This window comes from Epinephelus fuscoguttatus, linkage group LG8 (assembly GCF_011397635.1).
Source record: "Epinephelus fuscoguttatus linkage group LG8, E.fuscoguttatus.final_Chr_v1".
Lineage (NCBI taxonomy): Eukaryota > Metazoa > Chordata > Actinopteri > Perciformes > Serranidae > Epinephelus > Epinephelus fuscoguttatus.
Window position 1 is genome coordinate 17,784,083 of NC_064759.1, and position 26,655 is coordinate 17,810,737.

The 26,655-nt window shown below is 42.3% G+C and overlaps 2 protein-coding genes and 1 long non-coding RNA gene across 3 annotated transcripts; 1 reads left to right on the forward strand and 2 right to left on the reverse strand.

Moving 5' to 3' along the window:
* Positions 1 to 708: 708 nt before the first annotated feature.
* LOC125892924 (uncharacterized) lies at positions 709 to 26,655 on the reverse strand. Its single transcript, XR_007449814.1, has 4 exons — positions 26,346 to 26,655; positions 25,371 to 25,534; positions 2,683 to 2,816; positions 709 to 1,139 (listed from the first exon to the last, which is right to left on the reverse strand). It is a non-coding gene; the product is annotated as an uncharacterized LOC125892924 (long non-coding RNA).
* On the reverse strand, positions 13,048 to 15,121 carry LOC125892910 (apolipoprotein A-I-like). Its single transcript, XM_049583251.1, has 4 exons — positions 14,733 to 15,121; positions 14,577 to 14,628; positions 14,002 to 14,152; positions 13,048 to 13,877 (listed from the first exon to the last, which is right to left on the reverse strand). Exons 1-4 carry the CDS (start codon positions 14,823 to 14,825, stop codon positions 13,301 to 13,303), a joined length of 873 nt encoding a protein of 290 aa, XP_049439208.1. The 5' UTR covers positions 14,826 to 15,121; the 3' UTR covers positions 13,048 to 13,300.
* LOC125892912 (apolipoprotein A-IV-like) lies at positions 19,968 to 21,426 on the forward strand. The gene is made up of 4 exons (XM_049583253.1): positions 19,968 to 20,063; positions 20,170 to 20,221; positions 20,351 to 20,501; positions 20,624 to 21,426. Exons 2-4 carry the CDS (start codon positions 20,182 to 20,184, stop codon positions 21,198 to 21,200), a joined length of 768 nt encoding a protein of 255 aa, XP_049439210.1. The 5' UTR covers positions 19,968 to 20,063; positions 20,170 to 20,181; the 3' UTR covers positions 21,201 to 21,426.

Genomic DNA, 26,655 nt, shown 5'->3' on the forward strand with positions numbered 1-26,655 from the left:
TTATTATGTTTATATTTTATTGCTCTGTAAAGCACTTTGAATTGCTCTGGTGTATGAAATGTGCTATACAAATAAAGTTGCCTTGCCTTATGTCTAAAGGTGCAGACACACCAAACCGACATCAAAGAACTAGTGGCGACGAAAGCCAGCTGTTGTGTCGTCTACATCGCCTCACGTCCCCCTGTGTCAGTTGCATATGAACACACTACACGGACTACATCCGATGGCCAAGTAGCATGTACGTTCTGTGCCTGCGTGAAAAAAGCGGAGTGACAGAGTGGTACATCCTGTCAGCTGAGGGGTTTCCTGTTTGTGCAGCCGAGCACCGCAGCATCTCCATGGACTATTACATCCAGACGGTCCCGGTGTTTCCTCCGCACGCTCCACTTCACTCAGCTTCACTCAGCTTCACTCAGCTGCCCGATAAACCCGCTGCTTCTTTCCACTTTAACCTGAATAACAAACCAGGGCTCGGTGCTCCGGTTGGATCCAACCGTCTGCTTGGTGTGTCAGGGCCTTAAGCTTAAGAAACAGGAGAATGGTCTCAAAAGAACCCTTAATCCTTCGGTTTATCAAAACAAATAGAAAAAGAAAGAAAGAAAGAGAGAAACAAGGATAACTTGGGTGACATGGGAAAAATAATTTGTTTAATAAGGTTTGTACAAAACAACTGAAAATAGTGAAAGAGAAGAGTTAAAGCAGGTGCTTTAGCATGTCCAGCTATAATAACATTAAAAAACAAAGCCTTTCAAATGTCACGATTTATTACTTTTCTATTCTATGTGTCATTATGAATTGAATATATTTGTGTATTCGAGTAGATGATCAGTCAGACAGAGGTAAAAAATGAAGGAGTGGTGACTGCGCTTTTTCCCATGCCTTCAGAAGAGGTAAGGGTTTTTACTGGTTTTGTAATACAAGATTTTCCACATTCTTTGGCTCACAGTGTCCAATGAACCATTACATCTTTCAACATACCCATATGTATTTTGTTTTTTTCTGCAACCTTTGTCTGTCAGCTGCATCTCTGATGGCTGGTTTAGCCGGGTGCCCCTATCATCTTTTCTGCATCGCAGTCACATGACTCAGGGGGTTAGGCTCAGCCAGGTCTCAGCTGCTTAGCACAAGACTTGGTAAAGCTGTAAATCAAAGAAAGAAACAGGTGTGTCATATTTCTAGTCATATGTTTTTTGCTTGGGCTGATGTCAAAAAGATAAACATGTCTTTAACATGAAATATTATTTGTGAAGAAATTTCAGGCCAAATTACATGAACATGTAAACATGCAAAAATGAAGATTATTTCCCATTTGATGTAGCAGTGCAGCTTTAACAACAAGCAGATACATAAAATATCCAGTGTAACTACTGTACTGTACGTTAAAGGTGCTTAAGGGAAAATTTAAGGGGAGGCCTGGGTTTTTTAAGTACTATAACACATACTCTTGAAGCACAGCATGAATTTCCATCAGCTCTCATGGCACTGAACCACAGAATTTTAATGGATGCCATGCTGTATTTCCTTCACATGATTTAAATAGTGTAGACGATTAAATGGCATTTAACTAAGCTATTCAGCTCAGGTCTAATTTTAAGACAGTAGGGTCAGGATGCAATTGCAAGTCACATGATGGTGCAGTGGTTAGCATTGTCACCTCACAGCAAGAGGATTCCTGGTTCAAAGCTGGGGAGGAGGATGCGAACCCTGGGGTGGGAGTGCTTGCATGTTCTATCTGTGTGTCAGCATGGATTTTCCTCCCACAGTTCGGTTAATTGGTGACTCTAAATTGGCTGTAGGTGTGAATGTGAGTGTAAATGGTTGTCTGTCTCTATGTGTCAGCCCTGTGATAGTCTGGTGACCTGTCCAGGGCGTATCCTGCCTCTCTCCCAATGTCTCCCTGGCGACGCTAAACGGATGAGTGGTTACGGAAAATGAATAAATTAAGTTTTAATCTGAGTGTGGCAGTGAAAGAGTACTCAAGTTGATCTCGTTGACGTCAGCAACACGTCGGATGACACTTCTGAAGAAGACTGGAGTCACAAGCCCCTTTTACACTGCTGGATTTTCTGCGAATGTTGGGCCATTTTGCCGGCAAGCTGGGGGTCATGGAGCCCCTCCCAGCTGACATTGGGCAAGAGGCAGGGCACACCCTGGACAGGTCGCCAGACTATCACAGGGCTGACACATAGAGACAGACAACCATTCACACTCACATTCACACCTAGGGGCAATTTAGAGTTAACCTGCATGTCTTTGGACTGTGGGAGGAAGCCAGAGTACCTGGAGAAAACCCACGCTGACACAGGGAGAACATGCTAACTCTGCACAGAAGGGCTCCCCAAGCCCAGGTTCAAACCAAGAACCCTTTTACTGTGAGGCGACAATGCTAACCACTGCACCACTGTGCCACCCCTTCTGTGTAAACTTAAAATTAAATTGAAAAGTCGAAAAGTCAAAAATTTTCAATCATAATAATATTTTATAAACTTGCTTGAACTGCCCCATGCCACACTGTTAATGTTGCTCATGCAGCTTTGTGTTTCATGCCACCTGCACCAGAGTATGACTCTGTACACATATCCCGCTGTTGAAGGACAGCTTTAAAAACCTGTTTCGGCTTGAACAGGACCACAAACAACAAATGTGGGAATACAGCCTTATCACACCACCACTCACACACACCTGACTGAGAGCAGTCACAATGACTTAAACTGTTCAGTTGTTGATGACCTGCTACATGAGAAACATGTCAAACGTCTTCTCCTGTAAGCCTGTTTCTTCATTTGATGCTTCCAGTGAAGTTCCTTTAACTGACCCTGACAAAGAAATGCACAGTATTAATTCTCATAAACAGATCTCAGGCAGGTCAAACACCCTGCACCCTCTCTGTTCTAAACAAAGCTTTATAAAACACCAGTAACATATATACAAATGGACCAATCACTATATAGAACATATGAAAATCCATCGTGAACTAATGTGTAATTTTCTCCAGCTGACTTCTGAAACATGTCATGAGATCAAAATTATGATAATTATACATTTTTTATAAGCAATTATAATACAAATAGAGATGGTTGTGAAGTACCAAGCTGTTGTTGGCCTTTGTTTCTCTTTCAGAGTGGCTGATGTGTGAAAGGAATGAAAGGAACAAGAAGTTACAATCAGTACATCTGTTACAGTGTCTTTATGTATGAAGGTTTGTCATTCTTATTATTCCATTTATCTGTGCAAACGGAACGGCTAAGGCTTGATGTTTTGCATTTTCTTGGACAGGAGCTCATGTTGACAGAATTATCTCTCATCCATCTCACTCTTGTTTGAATACTGATTAGACTTTGCGTGCACTCCTTCTGTACATGTCATAAGACTGAAACTTGATATGATCAGTATCATACAAGCCTTTTCTTCTGCAAACTGCTGTGTCATTGCTTCAAACTCACTGTATCACACTAATATAAAGATGTCCTGTGGTCACATTCTTACCAATCTGCCCTTAAACCCCTCAAAACTTCGTACAAAAGCAACATTCAAGGTAAAAGCTGAGAAATCAATGCTTCCCTAGGTATTACTTATTTAGAGTTTTACAATCAGAACTCAACTAATCAACTTCATTGGGACAGTGTGGGTGTGATTTGATCAGATTTTCTGTGGCAACAACAACAAACAACTCATTAGACGATCGCAGATAAAAACACATATCAAGAAATCTAGCATTTTTCACATGATGACTAAAACATTAACTGATGTCAGCAGGAAATGTCGTGTTCGTTCTGGAACACAGCGCTCCTAGTTAGGAGCTAAGATATAAAAACTCAGCTAAAAATTTCCTTTGGTACAAAGACGAAAGAAAGTTACTCGTACTCATACTCGTACTCGTACTCGTCATCCTGTGCTTATCCGGGTCCAGGTCGCGGGGGCAGCAGCCTCAGTGAAGAAGCCCAGACACATCCTCTCCTCAGTCATTTTCGTCAGCTCTTCTGAGGGAATCCCGAGGCATTCCCAGGCCAGCCAGGCGATGTAATCCCCCCAGCGTGTCCTGGGGCGGCCCCGAGGTCTCCTCCTGGTTGAACATGCCTGAAACACCTCCCAAGGGAGGCGTCCAGAATGCATCCTTACCAGATGCCCAAACCACCTCAACTGGCTCCTCTCGATGTGGAGGAGCAGCGGCTCTACTCCGAGTCCCTCCCGGATGTCCGAGCTCCTCACCCTATCCCTAAGGCTGAGCCCAGCCACCCTGCAGAGGAAACTCATTTCGGCCGCTCGCGATCTCGTTCTTTTGGTCACTACCCAGAGCTCGTGACCATAGGTGAAGGTTGGAACGTAGATCGACTGGTAAATTGAGAACTTTACTTTCTGGCTAAGCTCCCTTTTCACCACAATGGACTGGTTAAGCGCCTGCATCACTGCTGACGCTGCCCCAATCTGCCTGTCAATCTCCCACTCCATCCTACCCTCACTTGTGAACAAGATCCCGAGATACTTAAACTCCTCCACCTGAGACAGGACCTCCCCCCCGACCTGGAGTGGGCAATCCCCCCTTTTCCGGCTGAGGACCATGGCCTCAGACTTGGAGGTGCTGATTCTCATCCCAGCCGCTTCACACTCAGCTGCAAACCGTCCCAGTGAGAGCTAGAGGTCACTGTTCGATGGAGCTAGGAGGACCACGTCATCCGCAAAAAGCAGGGATAAAATCCTCCCGTCACTGAACCTGACCCCCTCCACCACTTGGCTGCGCCTAGAAATTCTGTCCATGAAAGTTATGAACAGAGCTGGTGACAAAGGGCAGCCCTGGCGGAGTCCAACCCTTACCAGGAACAGGTTCGACTTACTGCCGGCTACGCAAACCAGACTCACGCTCCTTCGGTACAGGGACTGGATGGCCCTTAGCAAGGGGCCACCAACCCCATACTCCCGGAGCACCCCCCACAGGATGCCCTTGGGGACACGGTCTTAAGCCTTCTCCAAATCTACAAAACACGTGGACTGGTTGGGCAAACTCCCATGCCCCCTCCTTTGTTTGTTTTTTTCAAGAAAGAAAGTTAAATTGAACAAAAAGTATCATATGAATGGACAGCAAAACAACAACAACAAAAAACAAAATGCTTTTATCACACTTACATTGTTACAGTTATTAACTGGATATTCTCCCTTTACATAACTCTCACAGTGAGTGATACATTAAGATCAAAAAGAGTCACAGTTTATTAAAGCTGGTTATTAAAGCTACAGTGACATAGGATTAAATAAATCAGTGTATGGGGAACGATGGGTTACTGTATGGGACGTGTGCATGGAGCAGTTTCCATTTGTTTGCAGATGATACTCAAATCTATTTAAGCTGCGACTCAACAAGTGACTCAAAAATCAAAAACATGACTAACCTGTTAAGTTGCATTCACAAGAGGATGTCACAAAATTTCCTGCAGCTTAATGCTGACAAGACAGAGATATTGATCATTGGACAAGATGCAAGATGTGCAAATGTTCAAATATCAAACAATCTCAGTTCCTTGTCCTACTTTGTCTGGCTTCCATCATCTCAGAAATATGCCCAGAATATAATCATTCCTTATCAACAAACATCTGGAAATTGTTATTTATGCATTTGTAACCAGTTGTTCAGATTATTGCAGTTCCTTGTTCTCTGGTATCAGTAAAAAAAAATCCCTGTCACGCCCCCTGCTCATCCAAAACTCTGCTGCTGCCAGAATCTTAACTCGCACTAGAATCACAACTTCCCTACACTGGTTATCTGCTGCTTTTAGAATTGATTTTAAGATATTATTGATTACATACAAAGCCCTGAGAGGCCTTGCCCCAAGTTATATAACAGATCTTTGATTGCCCTTTGTTCCTTCTCACACCCTGAGATCCTCAGATGCATCTTTTCCTTTTGTTCTAGAGGACTAGATTAATTCACAAAGGTGACAGAGCCTTTGCAGTTAGAGCTCCTTGACTGTGGAAAGACCTGCCTGAGGAGATCAGGGCTAAAAACTCTGTCTCTTCTTTCCCCCCTGAAAACCTACTTGTTCAAAACTGCCTTTGGTAATTTTAACTGCATTATTATGTGTTTGTTTTACTCTGTTATGTGTATTCTATTTTTACTACATTCTTTTATATACTTTATTAATCCCCCTTAGAGAAAATTCAATTTTTTCACTCTGTTGTCATATACACACAGACCTGAAATACACACATATGCACAAACAAGACCTATACATGCATTAAATGGAGAGATGTCAGAGCGAGGGGGCTGCCCATGGACAGGCGTCCTGAGTGGTTGGGGGTTCAGTGCCGTACTCAAGGGCACCTCAGCAGTGCCCAGGAGGTGAACTGGCACCTCACCAGCTACCGGTCCACCCTCCATATTTGGTCCGGGTGGGGACCCAACCCAAGTCCCTATGGACTGAGCTACTGCCGCCCCTGCATCAAATCGACGCCATACCTGCTTCGATGCAGAGCCTACATCGTACCCTATGCTGTAGCCTGATCTGCACCCCCCCAGAAATGTAACTATACTTCTTGGTGACGCAGACTTCCTGTCTGTTTTTGTAAGCTGAATAAAGCGTGGGTTTTCTCCAGGTACTCCGGCTTCCTCCCACAGTCCAAAGACATGCAGGTTGGGGATAGGTTAATTGGTGACTCTAGATTGTCCGTAGGTGTGAATGTGAGTGTGAATGGTGTCAGCCCTGTGATAGTCTGGTGACCTGTCCAGGGTGTATCCCGCCTCTCGCCCAATGTCAGCTGGAATAGGCTCCAGCCCCCCCGCAACCCTCAAGAGGATAAGCGGTTACAAAAATGGATGGATGGATGAACAATGAAGCCTCCACAAAAATAGCAGTTTAAGTCTTGTGTGTAATTTATCCTTCGGGGATTTATACTTGAGGATTTATCTTGGCTCCATATGAGCAGAGTATCTTATACTTGTTTGGAAAACGTGTTTAGTATAAGTCGGTTGTTTTGTTGGTGAACCTTGTGAGTTGTAATGGAGCTAAATTTTGTTTGTGCTAATAACATTAGCATGTTGTATTTGTAGGGAAAATGTGTCCAGATAAAGACAAGTGCTTTGTCTGTGAATGCTGCAAGTTATGATGAAGCTGATTTGTGTACTTGTGTTTGAAACTGTCCCTATTGAGCCATGTTTAAATTGTGTTTTGGGTGTATTCTAATCAACTAAACTTTACAGCACTTCACAGAAACCTCCATCACCAACCCAAGTCCCTATGGACTGAGCTACTGCCGCCCCATTTATCTTGTTTTATTTGCTTTGTCTTTTCATCGGGTTTATAAAACACAAGGTTCCATATATATAAAGAATATTATCATAATTATTATTATTATGCCTGTGGTCGCCTGGTGGGAGGGTCTTTGGACAGAAAGAGGAGGGGGGAGCTGCAGAAAGAGGGTGTATATTAAAAATCTGCCTTTTTTGTCTTTTTTTTTTCCAGATTTCTGCCTATTATTTTTATTTTTTTTTAAATTTTTTGCTGATCTTATTTAACGGTTTTAAAAGAGCTAATCATCAATATAACACCATACAGCATGTTTTTAATAAGGTAGCGAAGTGGTTAGAGTGATCTTGAATGGTGATTGCATATAAATTCAACAACATAGTTATTTAGCTGATGCTTTTTAACCTAAAAATCCTACTATATAAGTGCAGTCAACCATGTGGGTATGACACAAAAAGCGCAAGAATCATGCAAGTACATCCATTTCATCAAATATGCCAACAATACAAAACGCTATGCTACACAAATTCTAGACATGTGACTTTAGTAAGACAAGTGAACCTCTATCTGCTCATGCCTTCTACATTTTCTGTCCTGACACTGTGAGATCTTTATTCACACTCAAGACCTAAACACTGCTCTGTCACTGTTTCACCACTGGGTGGCAGTGTAGCCTCTTCTATTGGCACAGAGAACACTGGCAGTGTTGCATGATAAATCACAGAGTGATCAAAGATGAATTCAAGTCATTTACTTGAGTAAAAACAGGGACACCATACTATGGTAGTACTCTATTAAAGCACAAGTCCTAGTCAAAATTCCACTTCAGTAAAAGTACAAAAGAATCATCGACAAAATGTACTCCAAGTATCAAAAGAAAAAGTGTTAATTTGTTAGAATGGGTTCTGCCAGTGTTGTATCATTATATAAGTGGACCATTTTATTGCTGCATTAACATTTAAGGTTATAGGTGGAGCAAATTTGAAATGCTTTATATGCTTTTGGGTGGTTAAATCTATAACACAACATCCTGTTTTCTGTACTGATCATATGTTTTGTTTGTTGTAGACTTATATTGATCCAAAAGGTTTATTAGTGACTACAGGTGTCAAATAAATGTAGTGGAGAAGTGCAATATTTGCCTCTGAAATATAGTGTGGTAGAAGTATAAAGTAGCATACAAAATACTCAAGGTACAACATATGTACATAGAAACTGTATTTAAGTACAGTACTTAAATAAATGTACTTTTTTGGAATCATTTTATATGAACTAACACGTAAGCACTACTTCAATGTCGAGTTGGAGCAAATTTTGACTGTTTCTCAATACTGGTGGGTAGTTCATCCCAAAATAATATATCATATCTTATAAACCAATCATTAGACCACATTAGAACCTTTGCCATTACTGTGCTAGTTTACTGCTTTAACCAGTAAAGCAGAGATAAAGACACAAGCCCCACCTGTGGAATCCCCAAAGCCACTTTCTAAATGATATTCACCCCTGCTTTTCTATGGCCACATACATACAGTGCTGAAGGACTGCCACCATCACCAATCTGTCCAATTCACATGCTAATTATGTCTTTAATATAGAGGCAGCTTTCTTGACAAGACACTCATCTACCAAACTCAAACTTATCTAAAGCTACAAGTTCCCTGACGACTGGACAACAGCTTTGGTTACCCCTATCTTCAAGTCAGGTGCAGCAAACCTGGCAACAAATGATTCCTGTACTTTCTATAGTCTCCAAAGCAACACATTCTCACTTTGACATCATCACATATTGACATTTGGTCATGGACTTTCTACATCCAGATACGACATGTAAGGTACCCTGGGTGCGTTGGTTGTTGACGTTCTAGGACGCCATGTCTAGTTCTGCCATGTTACATGCATTGTCCTCTTTCAAAATACACTTCTGTTTTCACAGGAAATTTAACGATGACATACAGTCTCTTTGAAAATAAATGGTCTACGTAAGTACAACTACGTCCAACTACGTCCTCCAACAACTAACGCACATGGCTGGGTTTAGGCAACAACAACACATTGTCAGGTTAGGAAAAAACAACAGGGTATGGCTTTCTAAGCTTACAGGACCTGAATGCCGCTCTCCCAGGTGATAGTCGATGTTTGTTGGACCCACACACCACCCCTTCGACCCCCCAACTCAGATTTCGCCACCTTAACTTTTGTTCTTGTCCCGCCGCGTTTCCCCCCTGATGCCACCGAGTGCCGTTAAACTATAACGGCAACCAGTGCGACCATGCTGATGTCAAAGGACAGCTTTTTTGTCAGTGTCTGATGCCGCAAGTCACTGCCCACTGTGCCAGATTTTGAGAACTCCGGAGTGAGACCGAGCTCTCCAAAGTCTTAGAAAAGATTGTACCACAGTAATTAATGTCATATTTGGGTGATAATACTCTGCACCCAAATCCATTTAAAAAAATCTAAAGCTTTTAGGATCAGGGGAATGTAGTTACAGCAGTCTTTCTAGACCATTCGATGAGGTGCCCATTAGCTCACCTGCTAGAGCAGGCGCCCCATGTACAAAGGCTCTGTCCTGGCCACGGTGGCTGTGGGCTCGATTCCAAACTATCGCCCTTTGCTGCATTTTTGGCCAAGACACAGCAACATGAGGCGACGCAGCAGGAGGCTTTTGTCACCGCTAGTTCTCCGAAGTCGGTTTGGTGTGTCTGGGCTTCAACACTCTAGGACATCAGAAGGAAACTGTAGAATCAGATGCTCTAATATTTCCTTTGCACAAACTGCCTCATCAATAAAAGGAACCAACCCCTGGAATTCCCGACTTGCTGGCTCAAAGCAGGTTTAGGATTTTAAAACGTTTACTACAGCAGCTGATTTCTGGTTAAAACTTGAGTTTTAACCAGTTATGTGGGATTCATTCATCTGCATTGAATAGGCTCTATGTCGATGTAGAGCCTACACCGTACTGAACGCTGTAGCCAGACATGCACCTCCCTAGAGATTTAACTGCACGTCCAGTGACGCAGACCTCCTGTCTATTTTTGTAAGCTGAAACTATTTCCCTCAGTGGTAACGAAGCTTTTATTTACTGTAATTTCACAGATAAGAAACAATAAGTTTTGAAGATAATAAAGCCTCCACAAAAATAGCATTTTAAGTCTTGTGTGTGATTTACTGTGACTGGCCTCATATGAGTAAAGGAAATCTCTCTATGCTAATTTACACAATGCAAATAACGTTAGCATGTTATTTGTTTAGAAAACGTGTTTAGTATAAGACAGTAGTGTTGCTGGTGAACCATGTGAGCTGTAATGGAGTGGAATTTTGTACCATTACCTTTTTTTAAATGTTAGTTCTGTCCCTGGCTTCATATGAGTATAACCGCTAGGCTAATTTATACAATGTAAAATGCCATAGTCTTGTGCTAAAAACATTAGCACGTTGTATTTGCGGGGAAAATGTGTCCAGCAAAAGACTTTGTCTGTGAATGCTGCGAGTTATAATGAAGCTGATTTGTGTACTTGTGTTTGAAATTGTCTCTATTAAGCCATGTTTAATGTGTGTTTTGGTTGTGTTTTGAATTAACTAAACTTTACAGCACTTCACCGAAAACCCTGCCACCGACTAGTGTTTGGAGGTGTAACTGCAGAGTGACACAGACACACGATCACACAAGTATAAATGCTGAAGGTGTAGGCCACGTGCGTAGGCCCCAGATAGAGGTCACGCACAAGTACACAAAGTGTCGACTTGTTGGAGATGAATAGTGTAAGCTGATTCAGGAAATACAGGGAAATGGATTGATTCATAGCACACTTTTAAATAACCTACTTATGGCCAAGCCAAGGGTTCAAGTCCAAGTGAAGTCAGGAGTCATTGGTCGTCCAAGTCAAGTTCCAATTTGTCGATTGCTGAGATTGCTTGAGTCTAAAGACATCAACTTTGTGTACCCAGTCTTACTTGAGTCCTAGTCATGTCCACACCTCTGTCTTCAGCTACATACACATGTACATTACATTAGACACTGCTTCTACAGCTGTCAGTGTGTCTCCAGTCGCATAAATAAACTCATAATAAATTAATGATATTATGTTATTAAACTATACTGTGGTCTAATGTAATTGCTCTCCAACAAACACGACCTTTGTGAAGCTCACAGTGGTCAATTTTTGTTTGGGCTGTTGATTAAAGGCAGAACATTTTGATGCTATCAATGGAAATATAGCTCCTGTCACCGTTTCAACAAAGTTTATACAGTAGCTTTACATATTTCTTGCACAGCTGTTGGATTTACTTAAACTAAAGATGTTCGCCTCCCAAAGAACATCATCTTACCATCCTGTCCTCTCAAAGAGAACAACAAAGGGGAGCAAAGAACACATCCTATGAGCATTTACAAGACCCACGGACACAAGACAGCCATCTTTTCATCTTCACAGGCACTGATCTGCTTATCAAACCTGCAGCGACAGTCTAGTAACAACCTCTCATCTACATCAAAACAACACTGAACCTCTGTTTGTCACTGCAGTGATTAAGGCAAGATGTGTCTTGTTCAAAGAAACTCATGTGCGTCAAACAACACCTCACTCCTCTCAGTGGTCCGTGGTGAGGAGTTTGAATGGGGCAGACGTCAGTCTAGCCGTGTTGGAAAGTGGCTGTTGGGATCAAGGCCTTAACGATTCCTTTTGGCTGTTTCGACTGACAATGCAGTGTGAAGAGCTTTTCCCGGTGCTCACACAAGTGCTAATCAGGTGTGAAACAGGCAAGAGCATGAAAATGTGAGATCAGATTTTGCATTTGTAAAGTCTCAGGGAGCTCTGCAGGGCAGATTGAATTGTAGGAACTTTCAGTGCAAATTCAGGCTTTATCCTGTAAGTACCTAAATTGTTACTCACTGCAGTCTTTTGAAGGATCAGTCAAAAACCAAAATTATTCCCTGATCTGCGCTTCTATCTTCAAAAAAAAAACAACCTCAATCTACCACACAAGATTCAACTAGTGATTCTAGTGATTTGAGATATCCAGCTATTTCAAGAATGACCCTCCCCCCCTTTTTTCCATGCAGTGTTTGCGGTGTCTGTTTTGATGTAGCCAGGGAACAAATATGCATTGTATGTGTGTGTGTGTGCATGTGAGTGTAAATGTAGTATTGTCGTTGGACTCTGAACCTCCACGTTGGATACTGGCACTGTCAACAGAGGGAGGATAAGGCTTTGTGTTGCATGTTTACATCAATAGGAGGTTTTGCAATTGTTTTTTTTAATGACAGAAGGAATTCTGTAGTTTTCAAAACACCAAAACACGTCATTTTATAGAATAAAATAAGAATGGATCTGATTTTTCAGAGCAGCACACATTGCTTTATCTGAAATCAAATGGTATAAATCCATATGTGACTTGTCTAGACGTCTCCCGCATCACGTTGGTCACCCACGTTTTTCCCAGCCACTTCTCTATTTTAGTGTTGACACCAGGAAAGTGCAGTTTCATGGCAAGCGTTGACAAGTACCAGGTTTAGAACAACAGTCTGCCTCTGGTTAAAAGTCAGAGACGAAACTGTGACTGGAGCCAGGACATGTTAAGACACGGGAGACGAAGTGAAAATATTAATTGCCTCCTGGGAGAAAAACAGCACGTGTCCCACTGCGGCTTGTGACCACAGTAGTCCCACTGCATGTTTATGTACTTTCATCAGTAGTGTGTAACGTCAGGATGGCGTGTCAGCACACTGTTTACACTAATATAGGCAGTGTTGTAGAAACAGATTTCTAGTAGACTTACATATTTTGTAAAAGACTGCAAATAGAAATTAATATTTGCCAGATTCATCTATTTATTTTTGATAACTTACAGAAATTACAAAACAAGTTACAGTTTCCAACTCAACAACACACAGTAAAAACTTTGTATTTACATTTCTGGCAAACGCAGAGATTTGCTTTGCACCCAGCAATAAATATTAGTTTAATTTGACTTACAGTACAATTCAAACATTTTATGCTTCAAACAGAGGTAGACCAAACAAGGCCAGCATCTTTATAAATGATGGAGCAGGTGTGGAAGTTGTCTTAGTTGCCTTTGACAAAGGACTGGTAGAGGGACATCAACTGGGCCTGGAGGTCCTGAGCGTAGGGGTCCAGCTTTTCCCTCAGGTCCTCAGCGTAGGGGGCCACCATCTGTTTCACCAGATTGGCTCTCTGACTCAGCTCAACCTGGACCTTCTTGGTCAGGGGGGCCACACTTTCCTGGAAGTCCTGCAGGTGCTGGTCCACCTTCTGCTTCAGGTCATCGGTGTAGGGCCCCAGCTGAGATTGCAGGTCCTTCACACTCTGCTCCAGGCTGGTCTTCAGCTCCTCGCTCTTCAGTATCAGGGTGGTCCTCAGGGCCTCAGAGTCCACGGATTCTGCGTAGGGGGCCAGCTCCTGTTTGAGCTGCTCCACCCTCTGCTGGATCTGGGCCTTCATGTCCTCGGTGTAGGGCTCCAGCTTGTCCTTGACGGTGCTCAGCTCCTCGGTCAGCATGCTTCTTAGCATGTCAGCCTCTGAGCTGATCTTGGTCATCAGATCCTGGGCTGCAGGGGGAAGCTGCTTCTGCAGGGTGACTGCATACTTGCTGGCTATGTCGGTGCTGTCTGCCAAGCGGGCACTAGAAGATAAACAAAGAAATGGTCAGATAATCAGAGGTTTGACTAAACCCATAGGGATCTTTATCACCATGTAACACATGTCACTATAACCCTATTCACAGTCCTGCGTGTCACACAACTTACTTGACTTCCTGTCCAAACTGTGATTTCCTGATCATCTGGAGGGTGTCATCCGCTGTTTGGGTGGCTTTGGCAATGTAGTCCCAGAAAGCATCAGTCAGCACTTCCAGCTGTGGCTTGGGTGCATCGGCATAGAAGAGGTTGGCATGACAGCCTGTTGGATTAACAGGAGAACAGGTTGAGAACAGTGATTTTTAGCAATTCAGTTCATTCTGACTGCTCTAAGTTGCTCAGTAGGGCTGGGAAATATATCGATATTATATTGATATCATGATATGAGACTGAATATCATCTTAGATTTTGGATATCATAATATCTGTGTTGACTTTTCCCGAATTTAAGGGCTGTAGTACAGTAAAGAGGTGTTCCAGCTGTTCTGTTATTTGCCTTTACAGCCATATTACTGCTGATTATTTTTCATAAATCTCTTTATTTAAACATTTTGTGAAAGCACAGATAGTCAACACTACAATCCTGTCCCAATATAGATATTGGTGTGATGTTTGATTTAGTCCATATTGCCCAGTAGAAGAGTAGAAAAACACTCAGAAATCCAAAACAAAAAGCTTGCAACTTACCAGACAGCACTGCAACGGCTAGTACAACGAACACCTTCATGACTGCGTCAAGCTGAAAAACATTTATAACTAGTTAACAGTCAAGGTGCATTACAAATGCTGCAAGATTTAAATTTGTTTCCTTAAGTTTGTTTTGAGATAAAGTGTAATTCTCACCTGTTTTTGCCCTGTGTATCTCTCAAGGTTTGGCGTGTTTGTGAGCGTGTCAGACTGGCGCTTCGTCTCCGCGTATATATACTGATGCCGCATGACAGTTGTAGTCGAGAGCCCAAAGTCCAGGAGTCCCTTCCATGTTGTCACAATGCCTTTGCTTCTCCGGGCTACACATCACATGGCCGCTACCTTTACAATGCAAACACAATCTTAACAGGATATTACGCGGCTTTCCAACACCTTGCTCCAGTTCCCCTCTGACCCCAGAAAGCCTTTAGGAAGAAGTAATTAAGTATCCACGTTGTCCAGTTCCAACAGTTTGCAGATAACTCCAGATAACCTTGGTATGCTGACACCTGTGGACTCTGTGCTTGGGTCAAGCAGCGTTAATAATAAAGCAGCACAAGGCACTAAGATGTTTTTGAATGTTGTTGTAGTGAAAAAGGGTTCACACAATCACACAGTTACTAAACTATCCAGCAGTTTATGAGTCAGTCAGTAAATCAGTCACTTGCCCAACCTTCTTTCAGAAACACAGATTTTCCAGCTGGCTGAAGCACTGTCTTTCAATTTCAGGCCTTCATAATGGAACTCGTCAGATTGTGAAAGACATTTTGCCAGCGAGATTAAAGAGGACCATTTATTTTATAAGAGCACACAGTGGTCATTCTCTGTCTGAGACGACGGCATAAATAGATAAGGGCTGTAAAAAGAGAGAATTACCAGACAACATTTTTTTTTACAGGTTTTACACTACTGAAGTAACACAAATCTGCAGGGACACTGAAGCATAACCAGGAGCTGGCGCAAACCACTGAAACAACTTCACAGTGACAGAACACATCACACAGAAATGCATTTTTCCTTTCACATCAAAACAGGTCACATATGGACGTCTATGGACAAACTGTATGTTTGATGATTTAAAAGGGAAAAATGCTCAATATAATCTCAAAAAGTGTGAGAAGCAACCAAATATAGACTAAAGTCTGATTTGCTAAATATACTTTATACAACCTACACACCCTGACAGTGAATAAGAAACGGTTTTCCTCTTTAGTGTCTTCTTCAAGATGGCTGTCCCTACTGCTAGCCTTGTAGTCACATCATTTTAAACAGACTAAATTAGCTACTTTTGTATTTGCAGCAGTTCGACAAACAAACTGTGTATTAGTCTCTTGAACTTAGCTTAATAGAATGTGTCAGTGTTGAAGTGGATTTTATTTGGATGTAGCTGCCAAAGACTGTGGTTTCGCAGGCTTTTCCATGATGGCTTGTTTACACTTAGTTCTTTTCAGGAAGTGGGACACACTGTTAGAAATTCCAGATCGGAGTTACTGTGTGAACATGACATTAACACTATGGGTGTTACGATCCATCCATCTGGATCGATATATCGATTCAATGATCAACGATCCAGCATCATTCATGCAAAGTGAAAACATCAATCTAAATTGTCATCTATTGGATAGCTGTGTCACTGTCAAACAGCGGCAGATGGCAAGAAGCCGAGAGAAAGATGATGAAGGTATTGTTATTTACTGTGAGCATTGCTGGTTATGTAGCCTGACAACAGCGGACAGGAAGGACCTGCGATAGCGTTCCTTCACACACTTTGGGTGAATCAGTCTATCGCTGAAGGAGCTCTCCAGAGCTTTTATCTCCTCCTGCAGAGGATGGGAGTCGTTAGTCCTCAGGGATGACAGCTTGGCTGTCACCCTCCTTTCTCCCACCACCTGCACAGAGTCCAGAGAGCATCCCACGACAGAGCTGGCCTTCTTGATCAGCTTGTCCAGTCTCTTCCTATCTGCAGCCAAGATGCTGCTGCCCCAGCAGACCACTCCGTAAAAGATGGCTGATGCCACCACAGTGTCAAAGAAGGTCTTCAGGAGCGCCCCCTACACTCCAAAAGACCTGAGCTGCTTCAGCAAGTAGAGTCTGCTTTGGCCTTTCCTGTGTAGTGCTGTTATGTGATTAGTCCAGTCCAGTTTATTGTTAAGATGAACACCCAGCTACTTATAAGATGTCACCATCTCAATGTCCTTTCCCTGGATGTTCACCGGTGTTGGGGGGAGGAGTCTGCGCCTGTGGAAATCCACCACCAGCTCTTTGGTTTACTCCTGTGTTGATCTGAAATAATAAATCGGCAGTGTGGAAATAATTTGGATTTCGGAGAAAATACTGGTCAACAGACAGAGTACATGGCATATTTTACAATGCCCTTACAAGACAAAACACGATGTAATGTTTCCTGCCTGGTCGGGAATCTCACTCTGCTAACTTCTTCCTACGTCAACATTAGCTGCTCTGTTTCAACAAAGTTCGGCTGAAAAAACATGCGGGCAGGCTGAAATTCAAGTGAGCTGTTCTGTCGGGAGATGTAGTGACTTAAACCAATGGTGAGCAAAAACAGACATAATGTTATCTGTAATTTGTCATGCTATAAGTAGAGGAATAACGAGGTCCACTAGGCGCTAGGCTAATTTATGCAGTGTAAACATGCCTAAGCTAAAAATGGGTCACTATGGGCAGCTTCTTCTGTACCAGATTGTGTTAAAGGGGCATATAATATCGTGTCATATCGATTGCAGGCCCCTAAATTGCATCGAAATGAAATTATATCGTGGCAGGCATTGTAATATCGGCAAATATCGTATTGTTGTCCAAAAAACTGAAATAAAACTGGTGATATATAACTCTAATTACTATAGAGCTAGTGGTTTTATATTTCATTCTTTTCCTTTTACTCTTACAGACTCAATTTGTCGCTGTGTTCCACATTTAAAGCTGTTACTTTATATGATGACTTATGGTTAACTTTGAACGATGATATTCTGTTTATGTCTAACATGAAGCCCAGTGTAACTAATCTGACAGCTGGTCTGTAACTTTATGAATGCAAATTCCTTGTCAGTGGGCTAATTCAACACCTTTGGTTTAACTACTGTTTATGGTTATCCATCTTTTTTTTCTGATTTATTATCATTAATTGAATATGCTTTCCAGTAACTTTATCACGTGTTTACCAGTGTTTCCAGGTGAGCAAGCAGCTGTCTTCAGCCTTTATTATTGTTTGGCTTGCTGCATAGCTGTGTACCTAAATAGGCAGAGGAGTAGCCAAAGTATTTTTAGTCATAGTCATATCAATATTCATTGCTAATGCCTTTTAGAAGTTTCGTGTCAAGACTGTCCTTCAAAATACAACCACATGGGCTGTTTTTACAAGCAGAAAGTACAATCCATCTTTATGTTTTTTTGTTGGGTGGTGACCTCTATTGGCTGTAGTGCTTATTGCGGGAAAAAAGGAGAAGGTCAGGCAACAATATAAAGAGCGAGAAAGTCCACTTAGGGTGGGAGGGAGTTGAGGTGGATAGGTAAAACATGCACCGGACTTTCACCAAGGAGTTAATTTAACAACAAAATGTGTAATGTCATGTTACGGATTTCACATGATGTCGCGTGAGATAGGTTACCTTACCTCAGTAACAAACGTAGTTATTTTATGTCAAACCATGATGTTTTATCTAAACCTAACCCCATAGTTTTGGTGAAACTGTGACTGGTTAGCTACGTCTTTAAACTGCGACCATTAACAGTCATATGCGCTATTCTGTTCCATCAGTAGGTGAGCAAATTTAAGGGTGCTTTCACACCTACCCTGTTTGGTTCAGTTCAGTCAAACTCAAGTTCGTTTGCCCCCCAAGTGCGGTTCATTTGGGCAGGTGTGAACACAGGGTGCACACCAAAACAACTGGACAGAGACCTTCTTGAAGAGATGGTCTTGATCGGGTTACAAACAAACTGTGGTGCAGTTCGCAACTGCAGTCACATGACACATTGTTTGGGTTAAACATGAGCATGTTACAGTCCTGGAGGATTATTAATGTGCACCTCCTCCTGTACTGCCTTAATATGCACATTCAGCACATCCAATGCATCAAAACATTGTTTTCTAGTTGGAGCCGCGCCTCGTTTTCAAACTGTATGGTTTGACTAAAATGAACAATGGCAGCAATATAGTCCACGATGAGCAGCGCTAAAATCAACCTGCGTAGTTGTCCCTCCATTGTGACATTAGAAAGTGTCACATTTATCGTGCAAGTGTACTCTTCTTCAACGTTTGGTTTACTTCCTGGAATTTTTCCAGCATGGAAATTCTGACCAATCAAGAGCAGCTTTCTCAAGTAAGACATTTTATGTGGTCCACTTGTAAATGCTGCCGTGAGAACACGAACCAACTCTAAGCAATTATGCAACTTTGAAACAAAATTAATCCCTGATTCGGACCAAAGCAAGACAACTCTAGGTCTGAAAACAGCCTAAAAACACTCCTAAAGGTCACTTGGTTGTATGGGTTGGAGGACTCTTTGATCATGTTAGTATTCATTCAGTGGTGTTTCTAAAACTGCTTTAACCTTCAAACTGTTACCCTGCACAATTTATCACTGAGAGGAATAATTGGAATAAGTCGTTGAGAATCGAATAATTAAATGAAGCAGGTGATAAACTGATTTCAGCACACTTGCATAAATGTCTTGAAGGACTCTCAGGGCAAAATGATTGAAATCTTTTCAATAAAATGTTCGAGCTTCAAGTATGAGATACTGTGAGGATCTTTCCTCGTCTGAAGAAAAAATAAATGAAACTGAAATGCTGCTCTTCCAAAGTGGGTTAAAGACAAGTGAACTTTGGTATCTCTACTTTGTCCTTCAGAAGCTGGATGTGTTTGAGTGGACCAACCTTTGGCCAAACTGACACATAGGAAAAAGCATGACACAGAAACTAGAACCATGAGTAACTGTGGCGTTGGCTGGCAAAACATCAAGCTAATAGAGACAATAACACACCCACATATCTAATCAAAGCTGGACATGAAAGAAATAAGGGAGAGAGGCTGTCTGTCTTGGCAGAGAGTTATCTGTGGCTACTAAAAGCTAGCAGCTAAGTGATTACAGACAGGTTTATGAGGACAAGGTTCATTTTAGGTTAAACGTCAGGATTTTGTCCCATCCTAAGACTGAATCGCAGCAGGCTATAAACACCAAGTAAGGCAAATAAAAAGCTATTTGGTAGATGTTCACTAATATATATAGCTGTAGAATATTGATTATATACTTAGCATGTGTGTGTATTGGTGTAACAGTGGGTCTGTGCATGTGTGCCGCGTGGATTCCTTGGCACAAGGTGTAAGTGAGGACAGCAGGGTGAGGCAAGGTGACAGCATGACACGAGCACCTGGACTTTGGGATCATTACAGTGTGGCTTGCTATAAAAGCTGCAGAATCTCACCAGCTGAACACAAGCGCTTCCAAGTGGATACACTTGCAAACTCAGGTAAGATGATGACGAATTAGCTCAGTGTAGCATCTGAGATTTTCATTTCATAAGTACTTCTTGGTGACCATGCTTTGCTAACCAGAGATACATGTCCATGTTATAGGATTAAACAGCCATGAAGGTCCTTGCTGTGCTCGTCCTAGCCGTTTTCAGTGGTGAGCATGTTCTTTTTTTGGAGCTTGAAAAAGTATCTACTGATATGATCAAGATAAATAACTGAACCTTAAATCAGGCTGTTATGCATGGCTGAAACATTTCTAACTGCTTTTGTGTCTATCCAAAAGGCTGTCATGCCGACCTTTTCTATGCTGATGCACCCAAGCCACAGCTGGAAGTGCTGACTGATGCCTTCTGGGACTATGTTGCCAAGGCCACCCAGACAGCTGATGACACCCTCCAGATAATCAAGAAGTCTCAGTTGGGACAGGATATCAGGTAGGTCCAACAAGACCATGGTGATTATTGTCGGCATGCTTATGATGTTAAAATAAACAGTGGTAACTGACATGCAATCACTCCTGACAATGAACTAAAGACAAACTCATTCTCTTGTCTAGTGCCAGTCTGACAGAAGGTGCTGAAGTGGCCAACAAGTACGCACTCAGCCTCCAGGAGCAGATTTCCCCTGCAGCCCAGGACCTGATCACCAAAGTCACCGCAGAGACTGAAGTGCTGAGAGAGCGCATGAAGCAGGAGCTGAGCACCGTCAAGGACAGGCTGCAGCCCTACACCGACGACATGACAGCCCAGATCCAGCAGAGAGTGGAGCAGCTCAAACAGGAGTTGGTCCCCTACACAGAAACCGTGGACTCTGAAGCCCTGAGGACCGCCTTGATGCAGAGAAGCGAGGAGCTGAAGACCAGCCTGGAGCAGACTCTGAAGGACCTGCAGACTCAGCTGGGGCCCTACACTGATGACATGCAGGTGAAAGTGGACCAGCACCTGCAAGACTTCAAGGAGAAGGTTATGCCCCTGACCGAGAAGGTCCAAGGCGAGCTGGCTCAGAGAGCCCATCAGGTGAGAGAAATGGCTGCCCCCTATGTTGATGAGGTGAGGGGAAGGCTAGACCCCTATGCTCAGGACCTCCAGAGCCAGCTCACCTCCCTCTACGAGTCCTTCGCCAAAACCAACTAAGTCAACCTCCACCTAAACAGAGAAAACTGTTTCGTATCCCTGGAACACGCCAATGTTTTAACAATGTGAAAACACAAGATCACCAGTTCTGAATGTTGAAATGTCTTTAGATATATTTTTAGTATTAAAACGAAGTATTAAAGATAAATACAGACTATTACGTGTTGGTCTGTGACCACACACTGTGTTCTTTTCCTTTATTATGGAAATAAAAGTAAAAGCAAAACATGAACTTGTGAGTTTGTTGTGTTGTTTGCAAAGTCCTGATGAAATTTTAAACGAGTGTCCTTCAGGTTTGAGGATGCAAAATGTGTTTCTTGCAAAATGAAGCAGGTGAAGACAGAATATCCTTTAAATTCAAATGAAAACAGACAAAAAACAAGTGCAAATCATCAATATGAAATATGGAACCTAGAAACTGTGTCTCCAATGTGGTCACTCACACATGCATGATTGACTAGATTAGCTTTAAATCTGTAAAGAATTAGTGCCATCTGGTGAACATATAGAGTCACTTCATCGTATGTGTTCCTGTGCAGATATGGGCAGCATAGCGGCCTGCCATTTTCAGTGCTTGCATTTCACTTTCGATAGTCACAAGAAAGCAAGACATGTTCTAAATCAGCTCCACAGAAAAATAAGTGGGGAATAAATCCTTTCCTGTTTGTTCAGTTCAGGTTGCAAAATCTTGCCCCCCTGCCACGCCCGTCTAAGATTCAGTTGTGGGTCTTGGACGGGGCATGTTCAGGTTTGTTTCTGCAAGTCTGAAAGCTCACATAAACACATCCTGCTTCCACCTTGTTTTTTAGTTTTCCTTTAGTGCCTCCATCCCCGCTGCCAGATCGCTCCCACGCTGCCTTACCCAGTGGCAAACAACATTCCTCTGTTCTGCCCCCAGCTGTCACAGACTACGCTCACCGTTAACCCTCAGAGCGCACACTCAGCTCTGATCTCTCATTATGTCCCATTATGTGAAGCTTTTTGGTTATATTCCAAATCTGCATGTTAAATGTTGTAATACCTTTTTGGTGTATTAATATAAATGCTTACAGGGTTTTACTGGACTAAAGACCCACCTTTCCCCCTTTCTTTTACTTTTCTTGTTCTCCTCTTACAGTTGTTTGGATTGGACCTGCAGCTTTAAAATGTGAGGATTCACGAATTAAGAACCCCATTATTACATAATTATTCAAGAAAAATAACTTTGTAGATTCTGAAAAGCCAATCTAAGGAAATGATGGCCAGATAAAATGAAGAAAGACAAGTGAAAACTTGCATGCCATTGTGGATCACTTATAATTACTTGTGATGTTGTGCAATGTAGATTCTCAAAGCAAGAAACTCATGGCTTTGTTTATGACAAAATAATCTGCTGGTGAATGTTTGTCTTTGTCATATATGCTGATAAATGTATAAATCAAAGGAAGAAGATTTGGAGTACACTGGCATGTTTTGGATGAGTTACATCCTTTTGGCCCTGACGCACCAAACCAGCATTGAAGAACCAGTGGCGATAAAAGCTGACTACAACACATTTGTATGCCAACTTTGTCACATATCGACATTTGGTCATGGATTTTTCAAGTCCAGATACAAAGTGCGAGGTACCCTGGGTGCATTGGTTGTTGACGTTCTGGGACGCCGTGTCATGCTCTGCCTGTTACATGCATTGTCTTCTTTCAAAAAACACTTTAACATACCATTAACATACAGTCTCTTTTAAATAAATGCACTATGTCAGTACAACAACGCGAATTGATGTTTATTTTCCTCCAACAACTAACGCATGTGGTTGGGTTTAGGAAAAAAAAGAACAAGGTTTGGCTTTATGATCTTATGGGATGCTGACCACCACTCTCCCTGGTGAAAGTCGGTGTTTGTTGGACCCATCCACCACCACTCCCACCTGCCCTACTTTCGCCGCCTTAACTTTCGTTCTTGTCCTATGGTGTCCCCCTCTAATGCTGCCAAGCACCGTTAAACTATAATGGCGACCAGCTGCGTATCATGCCGACATTAAAGGACGGCTTCCTCGACAGTGTCTGACGCCGTAAGTCACTGCCCAAGCGCCGCATTTCAGTGTCTTCGGAGTGACACCAGGTTGGTTGCTTAGCCTCATGTCACCTGTGTCTGCGCACCTACACTTGAACACATCGCACAGACTACAGCCAGCTAGCATGTACGTTCTGCACAAGCGTGAGAAGAAATAACTCTATATCCACAGGCGACAATACTCTATATTCGTCACTCAAAAGGGGAAACCGCAAGACCGACCAGATGGATTCAAGATGCTAGTTAGCTAGTTAGCACATTAACATCACAACCTGGTGCGAACAATAACACAGTTATGAACCATTGTCGCTAAAGAGCTCAGTGGCTAAAAAACATGATTAAATCTAATATAACAAGGTTGTTTTGGTCTCGTGCCCTCTTGACTTTAGTTGCTTCTTTGCTCCCCTCACTTCCTTTCACGGTGATTTCATTCGCCGACGAGCTCTGCCTGTGTCTGCTGCCGATTCAATGTGCTGAATTGGGCGAAATAAAGCCGTCATGGGTCGACTAGAGGAAATGGCACAGGACACAGTGCAAAGGTTTGGGTCTGACATTGACCAACGGCTGACCTTCGGCTCGGTGCATCTGGGCCCTTTACTCTGTGTCTGAGTATAAATCAGTCAAGTTTCATTAAATTTTTTCAACTGTCAGAAAATTTATGAAAGAAAATGCACGAGACAAATAGCTCAACATTTGGGGAAATTAACTTATCAGCTTTCTTGCAGAGAGTCAGATGAAGATCAGTTCCACTGTCCTGTCTATACAATTAATATGAAGCATGAAAACAACTTGGTTCTGTCCGACGCTAAAAGACACACCTATTAACAAGTTATATCACAAGTATTGGATCCAGGCTAGCTGCTTACCCCAAGCCCCCAGGAACAGTGCCAAACAATACTTTCTCCCATATATTAACATTGTGAAAGAGACGTCTGTTTATCAGTGGATACATTTTTTTGAGCGTCACCACCTGCATGAAACAACTTGTTTCACTATCAGACTTTGATCCATTTGGTCCCAAAAGATTTCAGCTGTCCAGAAGAGCTGCATGGTTAAATCATTTTATCCCCACTGAAGTTAGCGGAGGGCTGGGAGTTAGCCGCTTAGCAACCACAAGTCTCTGGTGCGCTTGCTCTCTGGGCCCCATGGTGCAGAAGATCTGGGTAAATTCATACCACAGAAATCAAGCTTTTTTTGGCTTCATGCACCACTGAGCAACTTTCATAGGCATGATCGGAGTCTGGCCTCAAATGCTGTGGCAAGTTCTCTTTATACATCCATGCTTTCTGTCTTTGTGCTAAGCTAAGCTGACTAACTCTTGGCTGAAGCTTCATTTTAACATAGGCAAAAGAGATGTATCAAATGTATTCCTAAAATGTCAAGCTATTTCTTTAATTAAATGTAATCTATACTAATTTAAAATAACATTCGGCCTAATAACATATTTTAAAGGAACATGTTGCCAACCAACCAAGTTCCTGCACAGCTTGAACTCTTCAGCAGACATGAGGCTTTTGTTTTTTGGCCTAAAAGAATAAGCACACAATTATCCTGCCCTCTTACCCTGAGCACTGTACAGGGAACAACAGCAGGCAGCAGTGTGACTCAAGGTTACCTTTGTTGATGGACACGCATGAGCTGCTGCATGCATTAAACCTGTGACCCCTTCATTACAGCGAGACAATGCTATAAACACACATCAGCCCCACTCAGACATTTGGCTCCGTTGGCACCCCTCCCCATCAGCTGATAACTCTGACTCAGAACTAGATGATGGGGGGACGCTACAGGAAAAACACTCAATTGTGAACTTGGACGTCCAGTTCAACAACTTTCAACCCACAGACATTAACTGCAGTAACCTCGCTGACTCGTTGAAACAGATGTTTGCCTGTTCAGAGGGATGAGATCATCCAGACATAACCAAAAACCAAAATCTTCCACAGAACAACATCATCAGGCCGGGGTTACTTTTGTTCACACTATTTTAAGATGCCCTTACACACACTGGCTCACAGCAGACATTGGACATTGCGTCTGGTGGTGTGGAGCAAAAGGAGAAGAGAAGCGGCTGCAGTTTAGATGACTGTGTCAGATTTTTTTTTTTTACTGTATTACCTCACGGTTCTTCTTGAGTCTAACTGTTTCACTTCCCCGTCTGTCCTCTGCCTCTTTATCCTGGAGGTTCAGCAGCAGAAGGTACGGCATTGTGGGTTTGTGTGCTGTGGCCTGTCACCTTCGTTGGTACATGTGTATAGCGTGGTCGCCATGGTCCATCAAATCTGCACAACACAAACACACGTTCAAGTTTATATCTGTTATCTCCACAGTGGAAATGCATCTTGGTAGCTAGTGACGGTGAACGTTTTACACAAGAGAGTAAACATGTTCCTAACATCTGATTACAGGGTGCAAAAAAATCCTAAAACAAAACAAAAAAGAATCATTGCGTGACAAACTTTATGCAGAATGGTGGGATTATACTACTGATCTTGATTTGTTTGTGTGCTTGAACTGGACTGGACTTGTTATCTAGCTGAACATGCAGTATGTCTCTGTGTGTGACACACCTCCTGCAGTGACACACACACTATTGTCGTGGAATATCAGCGTCAAAGGTCTTGTTTTTATCACCTAAATGTCTTGACTTTAAACTGGAAATTTTATATTTCATCTAAGTCTTGATTATCATTTAAACATTTTCATTCCTACATAGCTGAACGATGCATTCAAGTACAGCCTCCTAATCACACAACACCGTTGACCCATGCGGGGTTATCACACAGTCATGTTATCATGCTGTCAAACTAATTACCTGACCATGCCAACCGATTTAAACTTTGTTCCTGTGTAAAGTTGGGTTTCTGTGAAAAATGACAACAAAGAGGCCAAGTCCTAAAGGACAAAGGGTATTACATGCGGGCTGTGATGAAATCAGAGCTGTTGTTTTATCATAACTAACAGCAGAAAAACAAGGGTAGGGTAAACATGTGGTGCTCTATTTAAAGTAAGTCACTTTACAGTCATCTTACAACATCAATTCACAAAATATTACTGTTCATATGGCAGAAGAGTTACAGTATATGACCCTACCTTTAATGTGCTGCTAACAAGAGCTCAAGGCTGTATTCATACAGAGGTGACAGTGGTTCAACATAAGCTCACTAGTTTCTGGTTTGATGTTATGTGTGATCAAATGGTAAAGCTCACACTGTGAATAGGGAAGTCGGAGTTTGAGTTTGTGCAATCTTCGTCAGAACAAAAAAATATATTTTTTTTGCTCATGTTCTGCTACTAAACAAATGTATTGCTCAATAAGCTGAGGTCAACTCTTTCTTTCTGCATCAAACATCCCCTTTCCTGTGCCTATTTCAAAATCTTAGAAATTTCTTCCTCAACATCA

Coding starts and splice junctions, on each gene's coding strand:
- LOC125892910 (XM_049583251.1), bottom strand. CDS start 14,825: ATGCGGCATCAGTATATATACGCGGAGACGAAGCGCCAGTCTGACACG. Junction 14,629..14,732: donor GATACACAGGGCAAAAACAG/GTGAGAATTACA, acceptor AATGTTTTTCAG/CTTGACGCAGTCATGAAGGT. Junction 14,153..14,576: donor AGCCGTTGCAGTGCTGTCTG/GTAAGTTGCAAG, acceptor TTAATCCAACAG/GCTGTCATGCCAACCTCTTC.
- LOC125892912 (XM_049583253.1), top strand. CDS start 20,182: ATGAAGGTCCTTGCTGTGCTCGTCCTAGCCGTTTTCAGTG. Junction 20,222..20,350: donor CGTCCTAGCCGTTTTCAGTG/GTGAGCATGTTC, acceptor TCTATCCAAAAG/GCTGTCATGCCGACCTTTTC. Junction 20,502..20,623: donor CAGTTGGGACAGGATATCAG/GTAGGTCCAACA, acceptor TCTCTTGTCTAG/TGCCAGTCTGACAGAAGGTG.